Raw genomic sequence first — 18,840 nt, forward strand, 5'->3', positions numbered from 1 at the left:
GTGAAGTCAGGGTCAAATTTGGTATTGTTTATTTATTTTTTATTTAGCAATGCAGCATGGAGTAGCCTATTCTGGCTCTTTGAGTCATGCTGCCCCAACAATGCCAACTGACCCTAACTTAATCACGGGACAATTTACGATGACCAATTAACTTGCTGGCTATGTCCTTGGACTCTGGGATGAAATTGGAGACCCACACATTCCATGGGAAGCATATACAGTAATTTCCTACAGATTGTGCCAGAATTGAACTGTAATTCCAACACTCCAAGCTGTAATAGTGTTGCGCTAACCACTAAACTAGTCATAGTCATACTTTATTGATCCTGAGGGAAACTGTGTTTCGTTACAGTTGCACCAACCAAGAATAGAATATAAATATAGCAATATAAACTACAAGGGTATTAATACCCCCTCTTGAGCAATAGCCAAAAAATGACTTAGCAGAAAATGGCAGATACCATGGAGGGAGAGTTAATGCAAAATATAAAATCGTCATTGTTCGATTTAACTAAATGTAGTAATCCTTGGAACCATGTGCTGACTTCTCTCACGTATTCACAGGTGAAAATGCTTCAAACATTAAAATTTGTAGACCAAATTAACAGTGAAGCATCAGCTGAATTCCACTGCTGTGCCAATGAAGTTTGCAACCATGAAGTTTATAAATCTCATCCTCTCTAATGGTTTGAGTACAAGGAAGTTTGATTGTATCAAACCACACTGTTTTAATTTGTTATTCATTTGATGCTTCCTACAGTTTGGGCTGACTGAATGTCTTGTTTGCTACTCAGTATGTAAAGGCAGCCTGCTTCAGGATAGATATTTTGTTTTTATGTTATGCAGGTGTAAGATAGATATCAAAAGAGACAATTTTAAGATCATTTGAAGCATGTTTAAATGCCTGATTCCGTATTGGCTGGAACCATTTTTAAAGGTTTTCCTGACATCTACTAAATCAGACACACATACATGAAAAAATTAACCATTGTTATAGAGCATCACTGGGTAATTGATCCATGTAGAGTTATCATCCAAAGAAAGTTAAGTAAAATGTACTGTGGATGCCGGTTAATTGGGCCATCAAAGTTAATCAGGGCAGCCACTTACTTCAGATAACTCTTTAAAAAAAAAACTAATCAAGAAAATTGCCGGGATTACCTTCATTCATTTGGGAAACTGTTGCTTAACTGGAGCAAGAGATTGTTGCTGAACAGGTTCTAATTAGTGTAAATTGTGTGCACTTGTGCGGCCGTTAGATGCTACACTGTGCTTTGAGCAAACCGTTTTTAAACAGCGTCAGTTATGTGTGTGTGTTTAAAAAAGCAGAGATTTTTGTCACTGATGATTGGTGAGAAATAAGCAGTAAAACAATTTTGAAATGTTTTGCTCACTGCAGTTTTAAGCGTTTAGGCTTGGAGATGTCAGAAATGGCCAGGAGTGAAAATGAGATTATTTCACTACTCTAACAAGTTAGAAACTATGAAGAATTTGATGGTATCAGCAATCATTTTGAATGTTACATTGAAAATGAAAGTTTGGAGGATGCAATCATTGAAAGTATTGTATGAAGGCAATCCATTATCTGCTCTAGGTGTTTGCACTGATTTTGTTCATTACATACACTGGATGAATTCCTCTGTCAATAACTATTAGGCACTAACACACAGTTTTATAGTACTGTAGTACTGTTGGTAGTGTTTTAATTTGTTCTGTATTTCATTTAAATACATTTTTTTTATATATCTTTTTCAAATATTTCCATGAAACTTTGGCTAATTTGGGCAGCCGCGTTTTGGATAATCAGAATCCACTGTAACTGAAAGTATGGCATAACCCATTTTCATAATATCTTGAGTGACCCTTTTATCGCTGGTCCACCTGTTCCTGGGCTCCAGACCCATGTCTGTGGGCTTGAAATTCTTCTTCACATAATGAATGAGATGTGTAAAACTGTTGAGGCATTATACGTAGTTTTTACGTATAATAAGACCACTACAATGGTCTGTTTGTTGACCATCCATCACAGAGACTCAAGCATGTCTCATAAGCCACACCCAAATGTTGCCATTTTTATCTGGCTCAAGGACTTAGTTAGCAGTTACATAATGAGTGACAGTGGTATGCTCACTAGAATATGAAGCTTGCTTGGTGTAAAGTCATGAAGCAGATAAATGTAGATGATGTTCTGAAGATCTATCTCCAGATTCTTTTGTGTCCACACATAAGCCATTGATTCTCATTCACAGAAACTTCCAAATTCTCCTACCATTCTTGATTGTAGGGGTCATTTGTTTTGTTCATTGAGGTCACTGCTGAATTACTTGATCCTTCTTGTAAACCCTGTCTGTTGGCTTTGGACTGTTTGCTGTTCTTGCAGTGTTTATGTAGTTTGGCTGCAGTGACTTGGGCTTTGCCACTTCAAATGTTGATCTCTACCATGAGGGGCATAGCAGTGTAATTGTAGCTGCACAGTGCTCCAATCTCACAGTATCCCAGGAAAGGAATTGATTTCAGATCCTTTATTTTTACTAATTACTGATTGAATAGATTCTTGAACATCTTGGAAAATAATCCTAAGCTACTAAAAAAAAGAGAGCTTCTTCATAAAGCCAAACAAATGGCAGTTCCTTTAATAATATCACTACTAGAACAAGCAAACTGTGGTGAAAACCGATTGAATCTGTACTTTCATCCATGGCAGCCAACATTTTACCCAGACCTTTTAATATAAAAGTGTAATATACTTAATAGCTTCAGTTCAAATCCATATTAGTCCAATTGAAAAAATAACTGGCTCAAATTTATGATCTGTACCACAATGGAAGGTAATCATATGGAACTTATTATCATGAATTGAAGCAACTATATGGGACCATTGATCATATAAATACATGACCATGCATGAGCCTAATCAGATGAGAGCTTGATATACCGTACATGGTGATAGTGTTTGAATTACAGTGCAAGAGAGGATGTAGGGGTTATTGATATGAGTCATGAAAAACGTATGCTTTTGATCAAGGTATTTGTAAGATGGGGAATTATGGAGGGCAGGGATTGCTCTGAGAGGCCAAACCTATGTTGTCAGAAAAGGCTATAAAATTTAATATATAAGTATATGGATCTTAGGTGGCATGTTGGTACAGCTCCAAAGGCTGGGTGTCAATCTTGACCTTGTTATTCTGGAGTTTGTATGTTTTTCTGGTCTTTGATTGGGGTTCTACTGGGGCCTTAACAAAAGGGACAGATTTTCCTCTCACATCTCAAAGTGTGCTGACAAGTTAACTCACTACCTAAATTATCCCTTAATGTACATCAGTAGTAAGTAAATCAAAAGTGACATGAAGGAGAATAGGTTGTAGGGCTACAGAGACATGAGGAGAGAAGCAGTTAGACTTGTGGGATTGCTTTGCAAATATTGGCAAGGACTTGATGACCTGTTCAACTATGAATTATTATAGTTTTCTGGCTAATAAACTCAGCCTTTGTGAAAGACTATTCTTTTATGGTTGTGTATCTTTTTAAATAAGCTTTTAATTTATGAAATAAATGTATGAAATAACTAATATTGGTTTAGCAGAAATTCATATAATCAAGCACTAATATTGGCTCACATGCAGGAAAGGAGTACCCAATGACTGGTATCCATTCCCAGAACTTCCATCAATATAAACAGTTTACCAAGCTTAATGTGTTGACAGTCATGAAGCATTTTAAATGGAAAGCAGAACCTTTAGATGCCAACACCTTTAGACAAACATAAAGTATGTGTGAAAACTTCAATAATCCATGGCTAAGGACAGAGAATATGTGTGCAGGCAAACATCAGTCGATGATAATTAACATAAATGTACAGTGTCTATTGGTCTCTGAATAACGAGTTTTCTAGTGTGCAGTTGAGGTGAGCTTTTTGGGATGACTGCTTGATTTACTGCTGTATGAACTTTGAACAGGTGACTGTAAGAGATTCAGTAATTTTTTTGAAATGCAAGAACCTGTGAGTTTATTGGAGTATGACAAATTGATTTTTCTGGTACCAGAATGTTAGTTTATAATAGATACACTGATTCAGGTGCAAGTAGATCAAAGTCTGATCATATGTAAGCTAGAAAATAAACGTGTGTAATACTCTATTTTTCACATACTATTGCTTTGCTCTTTCTTTGTTGATTGTTTGCAGGGGTTTGCAGTAGATATAGATTCAGGCTCTCCCTGTGCTCCTGACTCACCTGCAGTACGATCTTTAAATCCCAATAACAGCACACCGCTTGGCCCCAGTAGAGGGGAGTTGTTCACTTCAAAGGGTATGTATCGGTCTTCCTTCACAACAGCCTTCACCTTTCAAAATTACATCAAAAGCCTTGTGGTTTGCATCTCCTACATAAAAATAAGTCTTAAATGCTGCCCTAGTTTTTAAGAGCTATTCATTGGGGGATATTTCAAAGAATTAAAAAGTCAGTTGCTTGGAAGATGGAGTCTGCTGAATTGAATAGGGTAAGCACAATTATGGATCTTGAGGGTTCATTTGTAGTAACAACATCACAGTTATACTGATTCAAATAACACTAACTAGTAGATTCAGACACCATAGAAGTCAGGGACATTGACTATAATCAGCAAGCAAATAAATTTATTTAATACCTTGGTATAACTACAAGTGAACTACTGGATCCAGTTTTTGCTTCCTAACTACAGGAATGATAGGGAAGGTGGAGACAACACATTCACCATATGATGTGATATAAAAATAAACCTAGTACCTCTTATACGTGTACAGGCTGATATAGTTAGAGCAGAGGAGAATTATAGTGTTTTAATGGAGGATGTTTTAAAATATAGATTTTATAGGGTACAGAGAAATGGTTGGTTTCTGATGTTTTTATTTGGTCTCAAGATATTGATACCACTGATAAGGCTACTTCTGTCCTTGAACCTATTTAACTGGTATACTTGTGTGGGCACTAGGTCTTGGAAATTGATGTAGCGTATACTGAAATAAACATACTGTGCTACCTAGGATGCTGGTCCTCCAATGACGTTATTGGTCTTGTGATGAAGGTCACAGAGGAGAAAAGCAATGTAAAATAATCTTATGGAGATGTCGAAGTGCATCCTTGTATATCAAACTTGCACATACATGACGGAGCTCACCTGCATCACAGCAATATCTGGTTTCAATGGCTGCAGATTTTGTATTCTGACAAAGCATAGGGTTACTATTTCAGAACAATGTCCATGTTTCCATGATTACATCACCTTATCAGGAAATATTAGTTTTGCTCTCATTTCCACAAACATATGGGATATAGTCTGGCACCATCGACAAAGAACATTTTTATAACCAGTATTGCTGATGGTGCATTTCAGAACATGTAATACCTTATCTTCAGCTTGAGCAAGGTGTAGCAATAAGATGTTGGAGAAAGTATTAGCAGTATAGGTGTCTTGAGTGTGCCTCTCTGACATATTTACTGTCCGTAGAGAAATTACATAAGGTGTTGAGAGTGAAAGTAATTTGAACAATGTTGATCATTTTCAACCCCTTGATTTCAATTTCACATGCAGATGTGTGCATAAGTCAAGAGGGTTCAATTCTTGATGGACATAAGGAGATAGAGTCAAAAGGGAGAGTGGATGATGTCCTTGTTCGCATCTTTGTGGCTTTGTTTGATTATGATCCTGCAACCATGTCACCGAACCCAGATGCTGCTGAGGAGGAGTTGGCATTTAAGGAAAGCCAGATCCTAAAGGTGAGAGCGTTGCATCCATATGTCACTTCCAACCCTGCTTCCTTCAGAGAACAGAGAAAGAAAGCAAATTGCAGGTACAGTCTATACCGAGGAGGGAGATTGCAATATTAGAGGCTTTTACTCACTGTTGGTGAATTAATAAACTACTTTTGATTATCAACTGTAATCTAACCACTGCAGTTATTTCTATATCAAGCAATTGTACTTAGAATTCCGTTTGATATGTCTTGACAAACATCTCTGTTTTAAATTGGGGTAGTTACAATTTAATTATTTATTAAAGAGCTCTTCTACATTAAACACATCAATTTCTGCTAGCTTCAAAAATATTTCATCACCAGACATATCTTAACCGCCTCCTCTCATTTCTGCATTTCACAGGGACTTGTCTTTCACAGTTCCCTGGCCCACCTTTCCCATCATTACAGCACTTACAGCACTTTCCTTCACAACCACCAGTGATGCAGCAACTATTTTTTCACCCTGATGAAGTGTCTTGGCCAAAAACATCAACTGTTTAGTTTTTTCCATAGACGCTGCCTGGCCTGTTCCTTCAGCATTTTGCGTTTGTTGCTTGGATTTCCAGCATCTGCAGATTTTTTCTTGTTTGTGCTGTCCCTATATGCTTCAAATCCACCACCATCATCTCTGTATCAATTAACTCTACACCTTCATTTAACCATTTTCATGGACATAGCCCTGACTCCTATTTTAACAATTACCATCCAGTGACACAGACACAAATCATCACGAAGTGCTTTGAACTAGCACATATCAAAAATCTCATACCTGCCACATTGGACACTCAACAATAGAACTACTGTACAGCAGATTCCATAGCTTTTGTCATGCACATGGCCCTGACACACTTAGAAAACAAAGACACTTATGTCAGAATGCTGTTTCTGGAATTCAGTTCAGCATTCAACACTACTGCCTCACAGAACTTGGTAAACATATTCTTCAGTCTTCAGTCTGAATTTTGAACTTAATATAGAGCTGGTTGTTAGCTTGCTAGATAGTCAGGATGCACAAACACTCCTCTCTCCCCATTATCCTTAACATGGGTGGCCCCCAGAATCACCCTACCCATAGCTTAACCCTATGATAACCCTGGTTTTTACTGTATCAGAGATGTCTCTTCCCCCAACCCCATGCAGCTCACTGAGTTTCATTTTCCTCTTTCCCTGTTCTGGTGAAGGTTTGTCAATCTGAGTTGTTGACTGTGTTTCCCTTCCTGGAGATGTGTACTAACTTGTTGAGTATTTCCTATCATTTTATGTCTTCTGTTAGATTTTTGCTCATTTTTTGCTTTTCATCTTCTGTTAAGGTATTTATGCCATGAATAGTTAATGCCCAGCACAGATCTTTGAATGTTGCTTCCTTCCTATTGAAGTGCATACCCATTATCTTTATTTTCTGTCATTTACTGCCTAACCAATCTCCTGGCCAGGCCATGATTTACTTAATCTTTGTGAACCATCTCTTGTGTGGATTATAGAATGCTTTCTAGCAGTCCATTTAACCATTTTCATGGACATAGCCCTGACTCCTATTTTAATTACTTTAAAAAATGATGAAACCATGTTGACTGTCCCCATCAGCATAAATATCTTTTAAGTGCTGAATGATTCTGTTTACAGTATTAAATTTATCATATAACTTCCTAGTTTGTCTCTCTTGCCTTTCTCAAACAATGGAGTTACAGATAAAAGTTTGCAATGTAAAGTACATTTCCTTGAATCAAGTGAACTTTGAAAGATCATGATTAAAATCTAATTTCCTCACCCACTTTCTTTGAAACTCTGAGGTTTAAACAACTAGCTCTCAGAATGTGCCACTTTTTGGTGGAATTATTTTTTAAACTGCTTTCCACTTTATATTTCATTTAGTATGTTCCAGTCTTTGTGTCAAAATGTTTGGCAAATGTAAAAACAAATAAAGTAAAATATTATCAAAAATCTGTAATCTTCATCTTTTCTAAATTGTGAAATTCTCTTAGCTGGTTGAATTTCTGCTTCAGCCTTGTGTCATTGGATATAAGCACTGGTACTACTTTAGGGGAGGTAGTTTGAGGGAGCAGATGCATAGGTGAAGGACGTTATTCCATAAGAATATGTGTTCTACAGAACAACATTAGTACTAATTGTGGAAATATCCTGTCTGGTTAACTCTCCTTCCTTATAAGAAATTGAATCCTGGGCGAAGGAAGAACAGAAAGGTGGAAATGAACTGCAAAAGTGCTAAACTGAGGGTGAGACTGTGAGAGGGATCTCCATTCTGAATAATTTCTTTGCAGATATTTGGTGATAAGGATGCTGATGGGTTTTACCGTGGAGAGGCAAATGGCCAGACTGGCTTTGTGCCATGTAACATGGTCTCAGAAATCCAAGTGGATGATGATGATGTGATGGAGCAGCTGTTACAACGGGGTTACCTGGTTCCCAGTACCACGATGGAGGAGCTGGGTGAGTAATGTACTGCAGTGATGATGATTCTTCATCTTATTATATTCAGTTTTCAAGCTGACAAAAAATAAGATTAACTTTAAAATGATCAGCACAGAACTTAATAGAGTAGATGCAGGAATGATATTTCCCTTGACTGGGTTTCTATGTGTTACAGTTTTAAAAAAAAACATCTTTTGGGAACTTTTTTTGCCCTGAAAATAATGCTCTTGTATAACTATTAACTTCGCTAGGTAATCAGATATTTCTCAGTGTACGAAAAGGTGTAAGCTTTCGTGAAACAAAATGTCATAAATCACAAAGGCTAGGCAAAATAATTCTTGACATTTTGTATTCCTCTGGGCAGTAGCTTGATGTTCATGAGAGTGAAAAATACATATAAAAATCTATATTTAGCCAAAAGATATAAATGAACCAGTCATAAATCAAAGAGTAGCTGCATTATGATTACTTAATAAGAATTAAGAGCTTTAAGTGGATTAGGAGTTTCCATCTGAACTTAGCTGAATTCTTAATTTCTTGATAGTAGTTGCATCTTGATTACATAAATGAATGTTCCATTTTCTTAACACAGCAATGAGTTCCAAAAGAATTCAGATTACGGTAAACACTCTTTCAAACAATCTGTGCCCTAGTTGGACTTGCTGAAGTTATGTGCATCTGTGCTGTCCAAAATATCAATGGCTATTCCAGAGGATACAGAGACACCATTATTTTCAATAACCAAGATCCAATACATGCTCAGTTCAATCAGTGACTGCATGCAGTCACATAGAGTGCCTTGCAAAAGTATTCAGCCCCGACACTTTGTTCAGATAAATAAAGATTACAGCCAGGGATATTGATCAATTTAATTGAAAGAATTATTTGTGAATCACGAACTCCTTTTGTAATGGTAGAGCCTCAAAAAACATGGAAAATTGTAAAGCATGAAAAACTAAATATTCAAAACCTGAAATGTCAGCACTTCAAAAGTTTTCATCCCCCTTTGCTCAATACTTGTTTAACTACCTTTCACAGCTGTAACAGCCAGTAGTCTTTTTGGATAAGTCTCTATTAGTTTTGCCCAATGTGATGGAGCAATACTTGCTATTCCTCCTTGCAAAGTTGCTCCCCCTCCCCCCACCTTCTTATTCTGATTTCTCATCCCTTTTTTCAGTCCTGATGAAGGGTCTCAGCCTCTTATCTATAGATGCTGCCTGGCCTGCTGAACTCTAGCTTTTTGTGTGTGTTGCTTGCATTTCCAACATCTGTGGATTTCCTCACGTTTGCTGTTCAAGCTATGCCAGGTTCGTTGGGGAACTTAAGTGGACAGCAATCTTAAGGTCTTGCCAGAAATGTTCAATTGGGTTAAGGTGAGGACTCTGACTGGGACACTCAATGACATTAATTTTTTTCATTTGAAGCCGCTCGATGTTTGCTTTGGCAGTGTGTTTAGCTCAATGTCCTGCTTGAAGAAGAAACTTCATCCCCAGTTTAAGCTTTCTGGCAGAGGCTAGCAGGTTTTTATCTAGGATCTCTCTATATTTAGCAGCATTCTTCCCATCAATTCTGACCAGGTTTCCAGTCCCTGCTACTGAACAGCGTCCTCATAGCATGATGCTACTTCGACCACACTTTACAATAGGAATGGTGCTACCTGGATGATGCAGAGTACTAGATTTACGGCACATGTATTGCTTATTGTTGTGGCCAGAAAGTTCCACTTTAGTCTCATCCAACCACAAGATCTTCTACATCTTTACAGTATTTTCTAAGTGACACTTTGCAGAGTCCTTATGGGCAAGGATATACATTTTTTTTAGCCAGGGCTTCTTCCTTGCCACTCCTCCTTTTTGTGCAAGGCCTTAGAGATTGTGGAGTCATGAACATCATCTCCATTTGCAGCTCACTCGGGGTTACTGTTGCCGTCACTATAGCCTCTCTTACAAGTGCCATTTGTCTTTGGTGACTATGTTTAGAGGAGTGCCTGACCTAGTAAGTATAGCTGTAGTTTCATATTTTTTTGCATGATGGACTACACTGAGCTCTAAGGTATGTTCAGTGCCCTTAAGATGGCCTTGTATACTTTTTCAGATTTGTGCTTCTCTGTAATCATTTCCCTGACTTGTCTTGGATGCTCTTGTTTTCATTTTGGGTTAGACTGTTGAACATTTACCATACTGTTAGACCTTACAGAGAGAGGGAGTATTAATTATGAATTCACTGAAATCAATTTTCTACATCAACAAATTGGGTGAGTTGGTCAGGTAATAGAGTGTATTGCACCTGAGGAAAGTTAGCATAGTAATTACAAAGGAGATGAATACTTTTTCAGGCTCACAATGTAGATTTTAAATTTTTTAGTAAATTGTTGACAGATTTTGGAATTTTTCTTATTGATTTGGCATGATGCACAATGTTTTGTACACTAGCTCAAAAAGTCCTAATTAGCTATATTTTAAATTTAGAAAATGAGATAGTAAAGTGAAAATAGTTGTGGGGGATGAATACTTTTTCAAGGCACTATGGATATGGTCAGTCAAGAAGGTTGATGAATTGAGAAGTTGGTACTGGAACTACATCTGTGTCTAGTACATATTGGGGCATCCTTAATAAAATGGTATTGGGGCAGTCACAAGGATACTCCAGATCACGGCTGATAATGTTCTTAATTATTTTCAGCCTTCATCAGAATCTTGTTTAAAACTTACAAACTGTTACAATCAGCTTGATAGTATGTTAGCAATTGATTCTGTACATTTCTCACATTTTAAACCACAATTCTGAAATGCAGAAGCAGAAAGTGGATAAAAAATGGGTTTGAACGTGGACTAAAGCATCATCCACATTGCTATTAGGAACTTTATCTGAAGTAGGAACTATGAGACAGTTACCACAGCTTGATTATTATATCTAACTTGGATGTTTCTCGACTACACCCATACAATTCTGACTCTGTTAATGCTGGAGCAACAAATAATCTGCTGGAGGAACTCAGTAGGTTGAGTAGCATCTGTGGGAGGAAAGAAATTTTTGATGTTTTGGATCAAAACCCTGCATTAGGATCAATAACTCCTCCAATTGTTGTGTAGTACTATCATTATGCTGATTGGGATACTGTTTTTTATTTTTAAAAAAAGCTCAAAATTGAACATTCACAAAGCATTAGGGTTCATTGGACATTGGCTACACCACAGTCTATGATCTTATGGCTCAACATATCCTTTATTTTACCATTACCATTAAGTCAGGGAGCAATCCTGGTCTGATTCATTGAGTTGGAAAGAAAATTTGGCAAGAGCAGCACCAGTCTTAACTCAAAATAAACATCAATCTGATAAAGCTTGAAAGCTGAACTACAAAGGTGTTAAAGAGTAGAATTAGCAAGCTCCAGACTAAAGCTATATTAGCTCTGTAGTATAGTAACATGCACTTTTAGCAATTAGCAACTAATGAGTAGAACTAGTATAGTGAATGTCCTCATTCTTAATGATGGTAAACTGTAGCACATCAGTTGTAGCTATCATTCAACAGAAGTTCTAGGTAACTGATCACTCTGAGCTTCCTGCATGGAATTTTTACATGGCTGATGTACCAGGTGCAGAGAAGGCTAAAAAAAATCCCACTTGATCTCAGCTGTCATGAGATCCAGTTAGGATGAGAAGACCAGGTGACATGAGATTGATTCCAGGGCAGATTGCATCTAACTAAATCATTCCAATACAACTACATCAACAGCATCTTCCAGCAACTTTTTGAACGTTGCCCAGGCAGTTTCTAAAATACAGGACATGTTAAATGATTGGTTGTTGCCACAGTACTTTTCATCATCAACAAAATGATCAGCGGCATTTATTAATAACCTACCGATTGATGGTCCCTCACACAACCTGCTGAAAGAACTCAGCAGGTCAACAGCACTGGTGGGAAGAAAGAAGTTGTTGACATTTTGGGCTGAAACCCGGCGTCAAGCTCCAGCTCTGCAGTCTCTATTGCCTCAATTGATAGTCCTTTTCAGTTTTGCCAGGTCAGTCAGCTGTGGAGCACATTACAGCCTTGGCTAAGCATGCACTCAGTGGCCCTTTATTAGGTACCTCCTGCACTTAATAAAGTGGAGTCTGGGTGTATGTTCGTGGTCTTCTGCTGCTGTAGCTCATCCATTTCAAGGTTTGATATGTTGTGCATTCAAAGGTGCTCTTCTGCACAACACTATTGTTACGTGTGGTTCTTTGAGTTACTGTTGCCTTCTCGTCTGCTTGAACCAGTCTGTCCGTTCTCAAACTTCTCTCATTAACAAGGTATTTTCATTCACACAACATCGCGTACTGGACTTAAATTTTTATGTTTCTCAAAACGTTCTCTGTAAACTGCAGAGACTGTCTGACTGAAAATCCCAGGAGATCAGCAGTTTCTGAGATACTCAAACAATCTGGCCTGGCACCAACAATCATTCCAAGGTCACCTAGATCACACTTCTTTTCCATTCTGTTGTTTGGTCTGGACAGCAACTGAAATTCTTGACCATGGCTGTGTGCTTTTATGCATTGAGCTGATGCCACTCATATGATTGACTGATTAGATATCTGCATTATTGAGCAGGTGTACTTACTAAAGTGACCACAGAGTGCAGACAAGAGGACTAAACAGTATAAGTGTTTGTGAGATTTGCATACTGCCGTTGACCATGGATCAAGGAGCTCTGTACAAACCAAAAACAACAGGAACCTGTGGAAATACTCTTCATTGCACAAAAGAAGATTGAAGTGGAGGACAATCATCTGAACTCCAAGTCATAACCAAGGGAATGTCTAACGGTGATGGCTTAGACCCAGCTACCTAGTTCATTAATAAACTTAAACACATTTGGGATACAAGTAGGAATGTTCTCTGACGATTTCAATATGGTTAGCTCCATTTTTTAACTTCTCAGATAAAGAAGCACCTATGCCAATGTGAAATAAGACATGGTCAGTTTTCATAGTGTACAAGAACTGATAAATAGCAAATCAGAATCAGGTTTAATATCATCGGCATATTTTGTGAAATTTGTTAACTTTGTGACAGCAATGCAATACAATACATAATAATAGAGGAAAAATTGATTCACAGTAAGTACATATATATAAAACAGTTAAATAAGTAGTGCAAAAATAGAAATAAAAAGTAGTGCAGTAGCGTTCATGGGTTCAGTGTCCATTCCGAAATCGGATGGCAGAGGGGAAGAACCTGTTCCTAAATTATTGAGTATGTGCCTTCAGGCTTCTGTACCTCCTTCCGGATGGTAGCATGAGAAGAGAGCAGGTCCTGGGTGATGGGGGTCCTTAATAATGGAAGCCGCCATTTTGAAGCACCGCTCCTGGAAGATGTCCTGGATCCTTCGGAGGCTAGTGCCCATGATGGAGCTGACTAATTTTACAACTCTCTGAAGATGATTTTGATCCTGTTTAGTAGCCTCCCCCATATCACATGATGATGAAGCCAGTTAGATTGCCCTCTGTGGTACATCTGTAGAAATTTGCCAGTGCCTTTGATAATATACCAAACCTTGATAAGGCACAGAAAAGGATCTATATAGATTGCATGTGGAGAGGATGTCTCCTATAGTGGGAGAGTCTAGGAACAGAGGGCACAGACTTGGAATAGAGGGATGCTCATTTGGTCAGAGATGAGGAGGAATTTCTTTAGCCAGAGGGTAGTGAATCTGGAATTACTTGCTACAGACAGCTGTGCAGGCCAAGTCATTAGGCATATTTAAAGTGGAATTTGATAGTAAGGGCATCAAAGGTTATGAGATAAGGCAGGAGAATAGGGTTGAGAGAGATGATAAATGAGCTATGATGGAAGGTGGGGCACATTCAATTAGTTGAATGGCCTAATTCTGCTCCTATGTCTTATGGTCTTATCAGACACATAGTATTTGCACCAAGTACAAGTTCCCTTCCAAAAAATTTACCATCACTCATTATCAATCTTTTACTGCTGTCAGAGATAGTAAGCTACTTTCTTAAACTGCTACATTCTTCTGTTGATTGTATTGACACACTTTTGTTTAGATGAGTAATTCCAGGATTTAGATTTAACAGGATTGAAGAAGTGGAGATAAATTTACAGATGTTTCCATCCATCTGCTACACTTGGCTTTGGTGATGGAGGTTGTTGATAATTGTTGTAGTATCAAAGTAGTTTGACAAAAGCAGCACAATGGCAGAGTTTCTAGAGTCATTGCTTCCCACTCCAGAGATCCATTTTCGCTTCTGACTTTGGGTGCTTTCTGCATGCAGTTTCTTTGTTCTTATGACCACCTGGGTTGTTTACACTGTTCTGGCTTCCTTGGCCACATCTTGCTGGTTCATTTCAATGGTTTTGGACAAAACAGCTGGTATTTAGGCAGATAAGCTACAGTATTTTCCGTATTTCAAACATAAACATCAAACGTACTCACAGATCCGTCATATTAAATATATTACTTTGATCCAAGACACAATTAATTTTATTGTTTTTTAATTATTTGTAGTAGTTCTTATGAGAGTAATGAACAGAAATACCAGGGCAGCAAAATCTGATCCAATAGTTGTGTAGTTTGTTCAGTTGAGGTTCTGGTCAGTGGTTATCTCCTGGACTTAACAAGGCAATACTATTCAATATCTGGAGTAGTTGGTTCAGCTTATTCTTTCTGAGGATGTTCATTGCCTGGACTTGTGTAAGTGTTAAATGCTAGTTAACAGCTCTCAACTAAATTTTATTAGTGTCTTGCATGAATTACTTCATTTTCTATAGAGCTGCAATGGGATAGTATAGAAGGTTACCATCAGTGAATGTACCAGCTACTAGTCTTGGGATAGAAGGTGATTGAAGAAGTAACTGAAGGTGGTTGAGTGCAAGATTCTATCTGAGAAACTGAACAAGAATGTCCTGGAGATGAGATGATTAATTTTCAACCACAGTCATCCTTTTTGTGCAAGTTATGACTTCAACCGTTGGAGTGTTTTCCCCTTGGTGCCATTGACCCCATTTTTATCAGTGCTCCTTGATGCCACACTCAAATACTCACATGAAGTCAAAGGCAATCACTCACATCTTGCCTTTAGAAGTCAGGACTTAAAGTAATGTTAAAACCATGATGGCAGAAGCCAAGTGAAACCCTAAATGAGCATTCTTAACAAATGATTGGTGAGTAGGTACTGGACCTAAATACTGGAATGGCCTAAATAGAACTGTAGGTATATCCTCAAGAACTGCAGTTGTCAAGTAACCAACAATCAACTTCTCAAGAACCATTGAATACTGGCTTTTCCAGCAGTACTCAGAAAGAACAATGTGGTTAGAAGGATTGAATGACACTGTTAAAAAGTGAAGGCTGTCATGACAAATATATAAATATACAAATATAGATATAAACTGACATTAATAAATTAGATCAAATGGCCTGCCTCTGTGCTCTAAATTCTGTGGTGGTCAATGCATTGGAAAACAGGGCTGTAGAATAATACACGTGGCTCAATAAGGTTATAAGTGGGATGGGACAGATGGCAGGTATTGATGTTTGGGAAAACTTAAAAGTAGCAAGCACTACTAAAAATTCAGTAACTGAGGAAAGTATATTTCTGTTTTTGAAAAGACTTTAAATGTTCTGCTTATAATGTTTAAAGTTTGCGGGTTCCCTACTGAGGACTTGCGGAGAGTAATGTGACCTAGTATGAATGAAACACGGGAGTACAGTACTGTTTGGGTGGTTATACATCTAGTGGCATAAAAAATGGTACTCTTTGCCACTGGGATGTATGGTTACCCAACCTGCAAACATCACTGTGCTCCATTTTTCCTTTGTCTCCACAGGCCTGAATGGTGCAGTACATGTACACCTATCTACACTCTGCTAAGCTTACCTCAGCCGATGGGAATTGCCCAGACCCAACAATGCTGCTTGCTAGACCCACTGGACTCTGATTTACTAACCTGATGTGATTTTGCTCTGTCTGTCTTAGCTTCCTTTGTGCTGCTTTATTTCCTCTTTTTTTTCTCTCGTATTTTGCTGTATGAAGGCAGCCACATGCTCTCTCAACCGCCACGCCGCACTGCACCTCCTTTGAAGCCAAGGCGATCCAAAAAAGGTCTGTCTCGCATCATGCTTAACTTTTGTTGCTTCTTCCATTTAAAGTGTTTCTGTGTCAGTGTTGTACAGTAATTGCTTCTTTCTTTTTGCTGTCTAGTACACTTGGTACTGAATATGTGAATGTATTTTAAGTATTTGGAGCTTTATGAAAATAAAAATATTAACTAATTACTTTCTGCTGTTTCAGTGCATTCCAACACATGGAAGGAAACTCAACAGCGAGGTCAGTAAGGTCATCGTATATATTACCAATTTGAATGACAGTGTTGGTGGCATGATTATTAAGTTAGTAAATGGCATCGAAATTGGTAGCGTGTGAACACTGAAGCACTTGTCAGATCCTGAGAAGTTAAACCAGGTCAGGACGTACACAGTAACTAGAGAGCCCTGAGGAGCTTTATAGAACTGAGACACAGTTAGAATGAATGATGAAAGTATAAGGCACATTTGACTTTATCAGTTGGAGTCCTAAGTACAAGAGATGAGATGTCATGATACAGATGTGCCATACATGGGTGAGACCACACTTAGAACATTGTTTGCATTTCTAATCGTCTTACTTATGACGGATGTGGTTAAGCTATAGAAGGCATAGAAAAGATTCACAAGGATGTTGACAGGACTGGAAGGTTTGAGTTTTAAGGAAAGACTGAATAGGGTGGGCCTGTTTTTCCTGGAGCAAAAGAGGCCAAGGGTGACCTTATAAAGTTTTAGATAATCATGAGGGGCATAGATAAGATGGATGGTCACAGTCTTTATTTGTTCAGGGAGTCTAAAACTAGAGGGTGTAGATTAAAGGTGAGAGAGGAAAGATTTAAAGGGAACCTAAGAGCAACTTTTTTCATACAGAGGATGGTGGTATTTGGAAGTGATGTAGTATGTAGGCAGCCATCGATCCCAGGGAATCATGGGTTTGCGGCCCTGGTGGACTGTGTCCTCTCCAGGGTGCAAGCCTGGACGGGAAGATTTGAAGAACCGGTTGTCGCCTGTGCAGCAGGTTCCCCCTCTCCACGTCACTGATGTAGTCCAAGGGAAGGGCAAGCACCGATACAGCTTCGCACCAGTGTCGTCGCAGAGGTTGCCAGAGTGAAGTTGTAAACAACATCAGACTGCCTTAGGGACGCTGGCTCCAGATTTCTTCCTCGGGATTTACTCCCAAAGCCTCTCCCATGGGTGGGTATGGCCACAAGGCAGTGGAGGTTTAAGTTTTCCTTCTCCTAGGTGGGTTGCCATCCAAGGCTGACAAGCCCCACTTGCCTGAAGCAACTGGTTTTGAGGTGCCAATGGTCCATCTTTGCCTTCTCTCTTGTTAGTAGAAACAGTTCCGTCCTGCCTAGTAGCTAAGCCTCACGTGAAAGCCAAGAGTTAGACTTGGTTGTCAAAGGCTGTTAGAGACGCACACCTTTTGGAGTATTTTATAGGTACTGGGAGGTTATTCTGACTACCACCCCCAGCTATGACAACCTTAGGAAGTGATAGAGGCAGGAATAATTATGTTTAAATGATGTTTAGATGGGTACATTGATAGCAAATGTTTAGGGGGATATGGGGCAAATGCAGGCAAATTGGATCAGCTCAGGCAGGCACTTTGGGTTGCCATGGACAAGTTGGGCCAAAGGGCCTTTTTTCATGCTGTATATCTTTGAGTCTATAATTGAAGTTTCTGTCATGTAAGTAAAGAGATTTTAGTTATGTTAATGCATATCAAAAGCTAATTTCAATTTGAGTAGTTTTTTTAATAATAGTGACTGTCTAGAATATGATATTAATTAAATTGTGATTTAGTTATCCAGGGTGATCCTGTCAGGATATATGAAAATCAAAAAAAACAAAATGCAGATGTTGGATCCTGTCAAGATGTAAACTGAATTTATGTAGTATAATTATAATTGCAGAGAGGTTGCTAGAATATTTCACAATATTTTCATATATAATTAGGATTTTCATAGTGCTGTGAGCTGCTATATTAACAATCCTCATCATCAAACCCAAATGTTATTAGGCATCTGACTGATGCAAGCAATTTATAACTATGTGACTTTTTCATTTTCTGTTCATTTTTCTGTAGTAATTTCCATAGATGCAGCTTCCTTTGTCTAACATGATTTTGACATTTGATACATTTTCTGTGTGGAAGATTTTAAACCACACTTAATAAACTCCTATTTTTATTTTGTTTTAGGATTTGGATTTTGTTGACATGGCCTGTATTTATTGCTCATTTCTATTGCCCTATACTATCCACAGTGTGCAGAGATAGAAAGTACTCTACATAAAGAAGTCCCGTTCCCCTTATTTAACATTCTTTAGTTTACTAACTGTAGTTGTATCATTTATTTGACCTACTGTATGGATGATAATCAACACTAAACGCACTTTTTATTACAGAATGGAATCAATCCAGCAGTGCACTGCAGAACTTACCTATGAAGAGAATGATGGCTGTTTTTGATTATGATCCCAGGGAAAGCTCTCCTAATGTGGATATTGAGGTGATATATATCTTCTAAGTTCTTGTTGTTCC

The 18,840-nt window shown here is 38.2% G+C and overlaps 1 protein-coding gene across 5 annotated transcripts in view; it reads left to right on the forward strand.

The window, feature by feature from the left end:
* Window positions 1-18,840, forward strand: part of LOC134336674 (peripheral-type benzodiazepine receptor-associated protein 1) — a 321,894-nt gene that overhangs the window by 281,605 nt on the left and 21,449 nt on the right. For 4 of the 5 annotated variants that reach the window (XM_063031030.1, XM_063031029.1, XM_063031032.1 and 1 more), the window contains 6 exons: window positions 4,184-4,307; window positions 5,569-5,753; window positions 8,053-8,221; window positions 16,246-16,314; window positions 16,504-16,539; window positions 18,705-18,808. In XM_063031030.1, the coding sequence (XP_062887100.1) occupies window positions 4,184-4,307; window positions 5,569-5,753; window positions 8,053-8,221; window positions 16,246-16,314; window positions 16,504-16,539; window positions 18,705-18,808 (687 nt within the window). The remainder of the gene's footprint in view (window positions 1-4,183; window positions 4,308-5,568; window positions 5,754-8,052; window positions 8,222-16,245; window positions 16,315-16,503; window positions 16,540-18,704; window positions 18,809-18,840) is intronic. The other variant, XM_063031028.1, reaches the window with a different exon arrangement.

This window comes from Mobula hypostoma, chromosome 23 (assembly GCF_963921235.1).
Source record: "Mobula hypostoma chromosome 23, sMobHyp1.1, whole genome shotgun sequence".
Lineage (NCBI taxonomy): Eukaryota > Metazoa > Chordata > Chondrichthyes > Myliobatiformes > Myliobatidae > Mobula > Mobula hypostoma.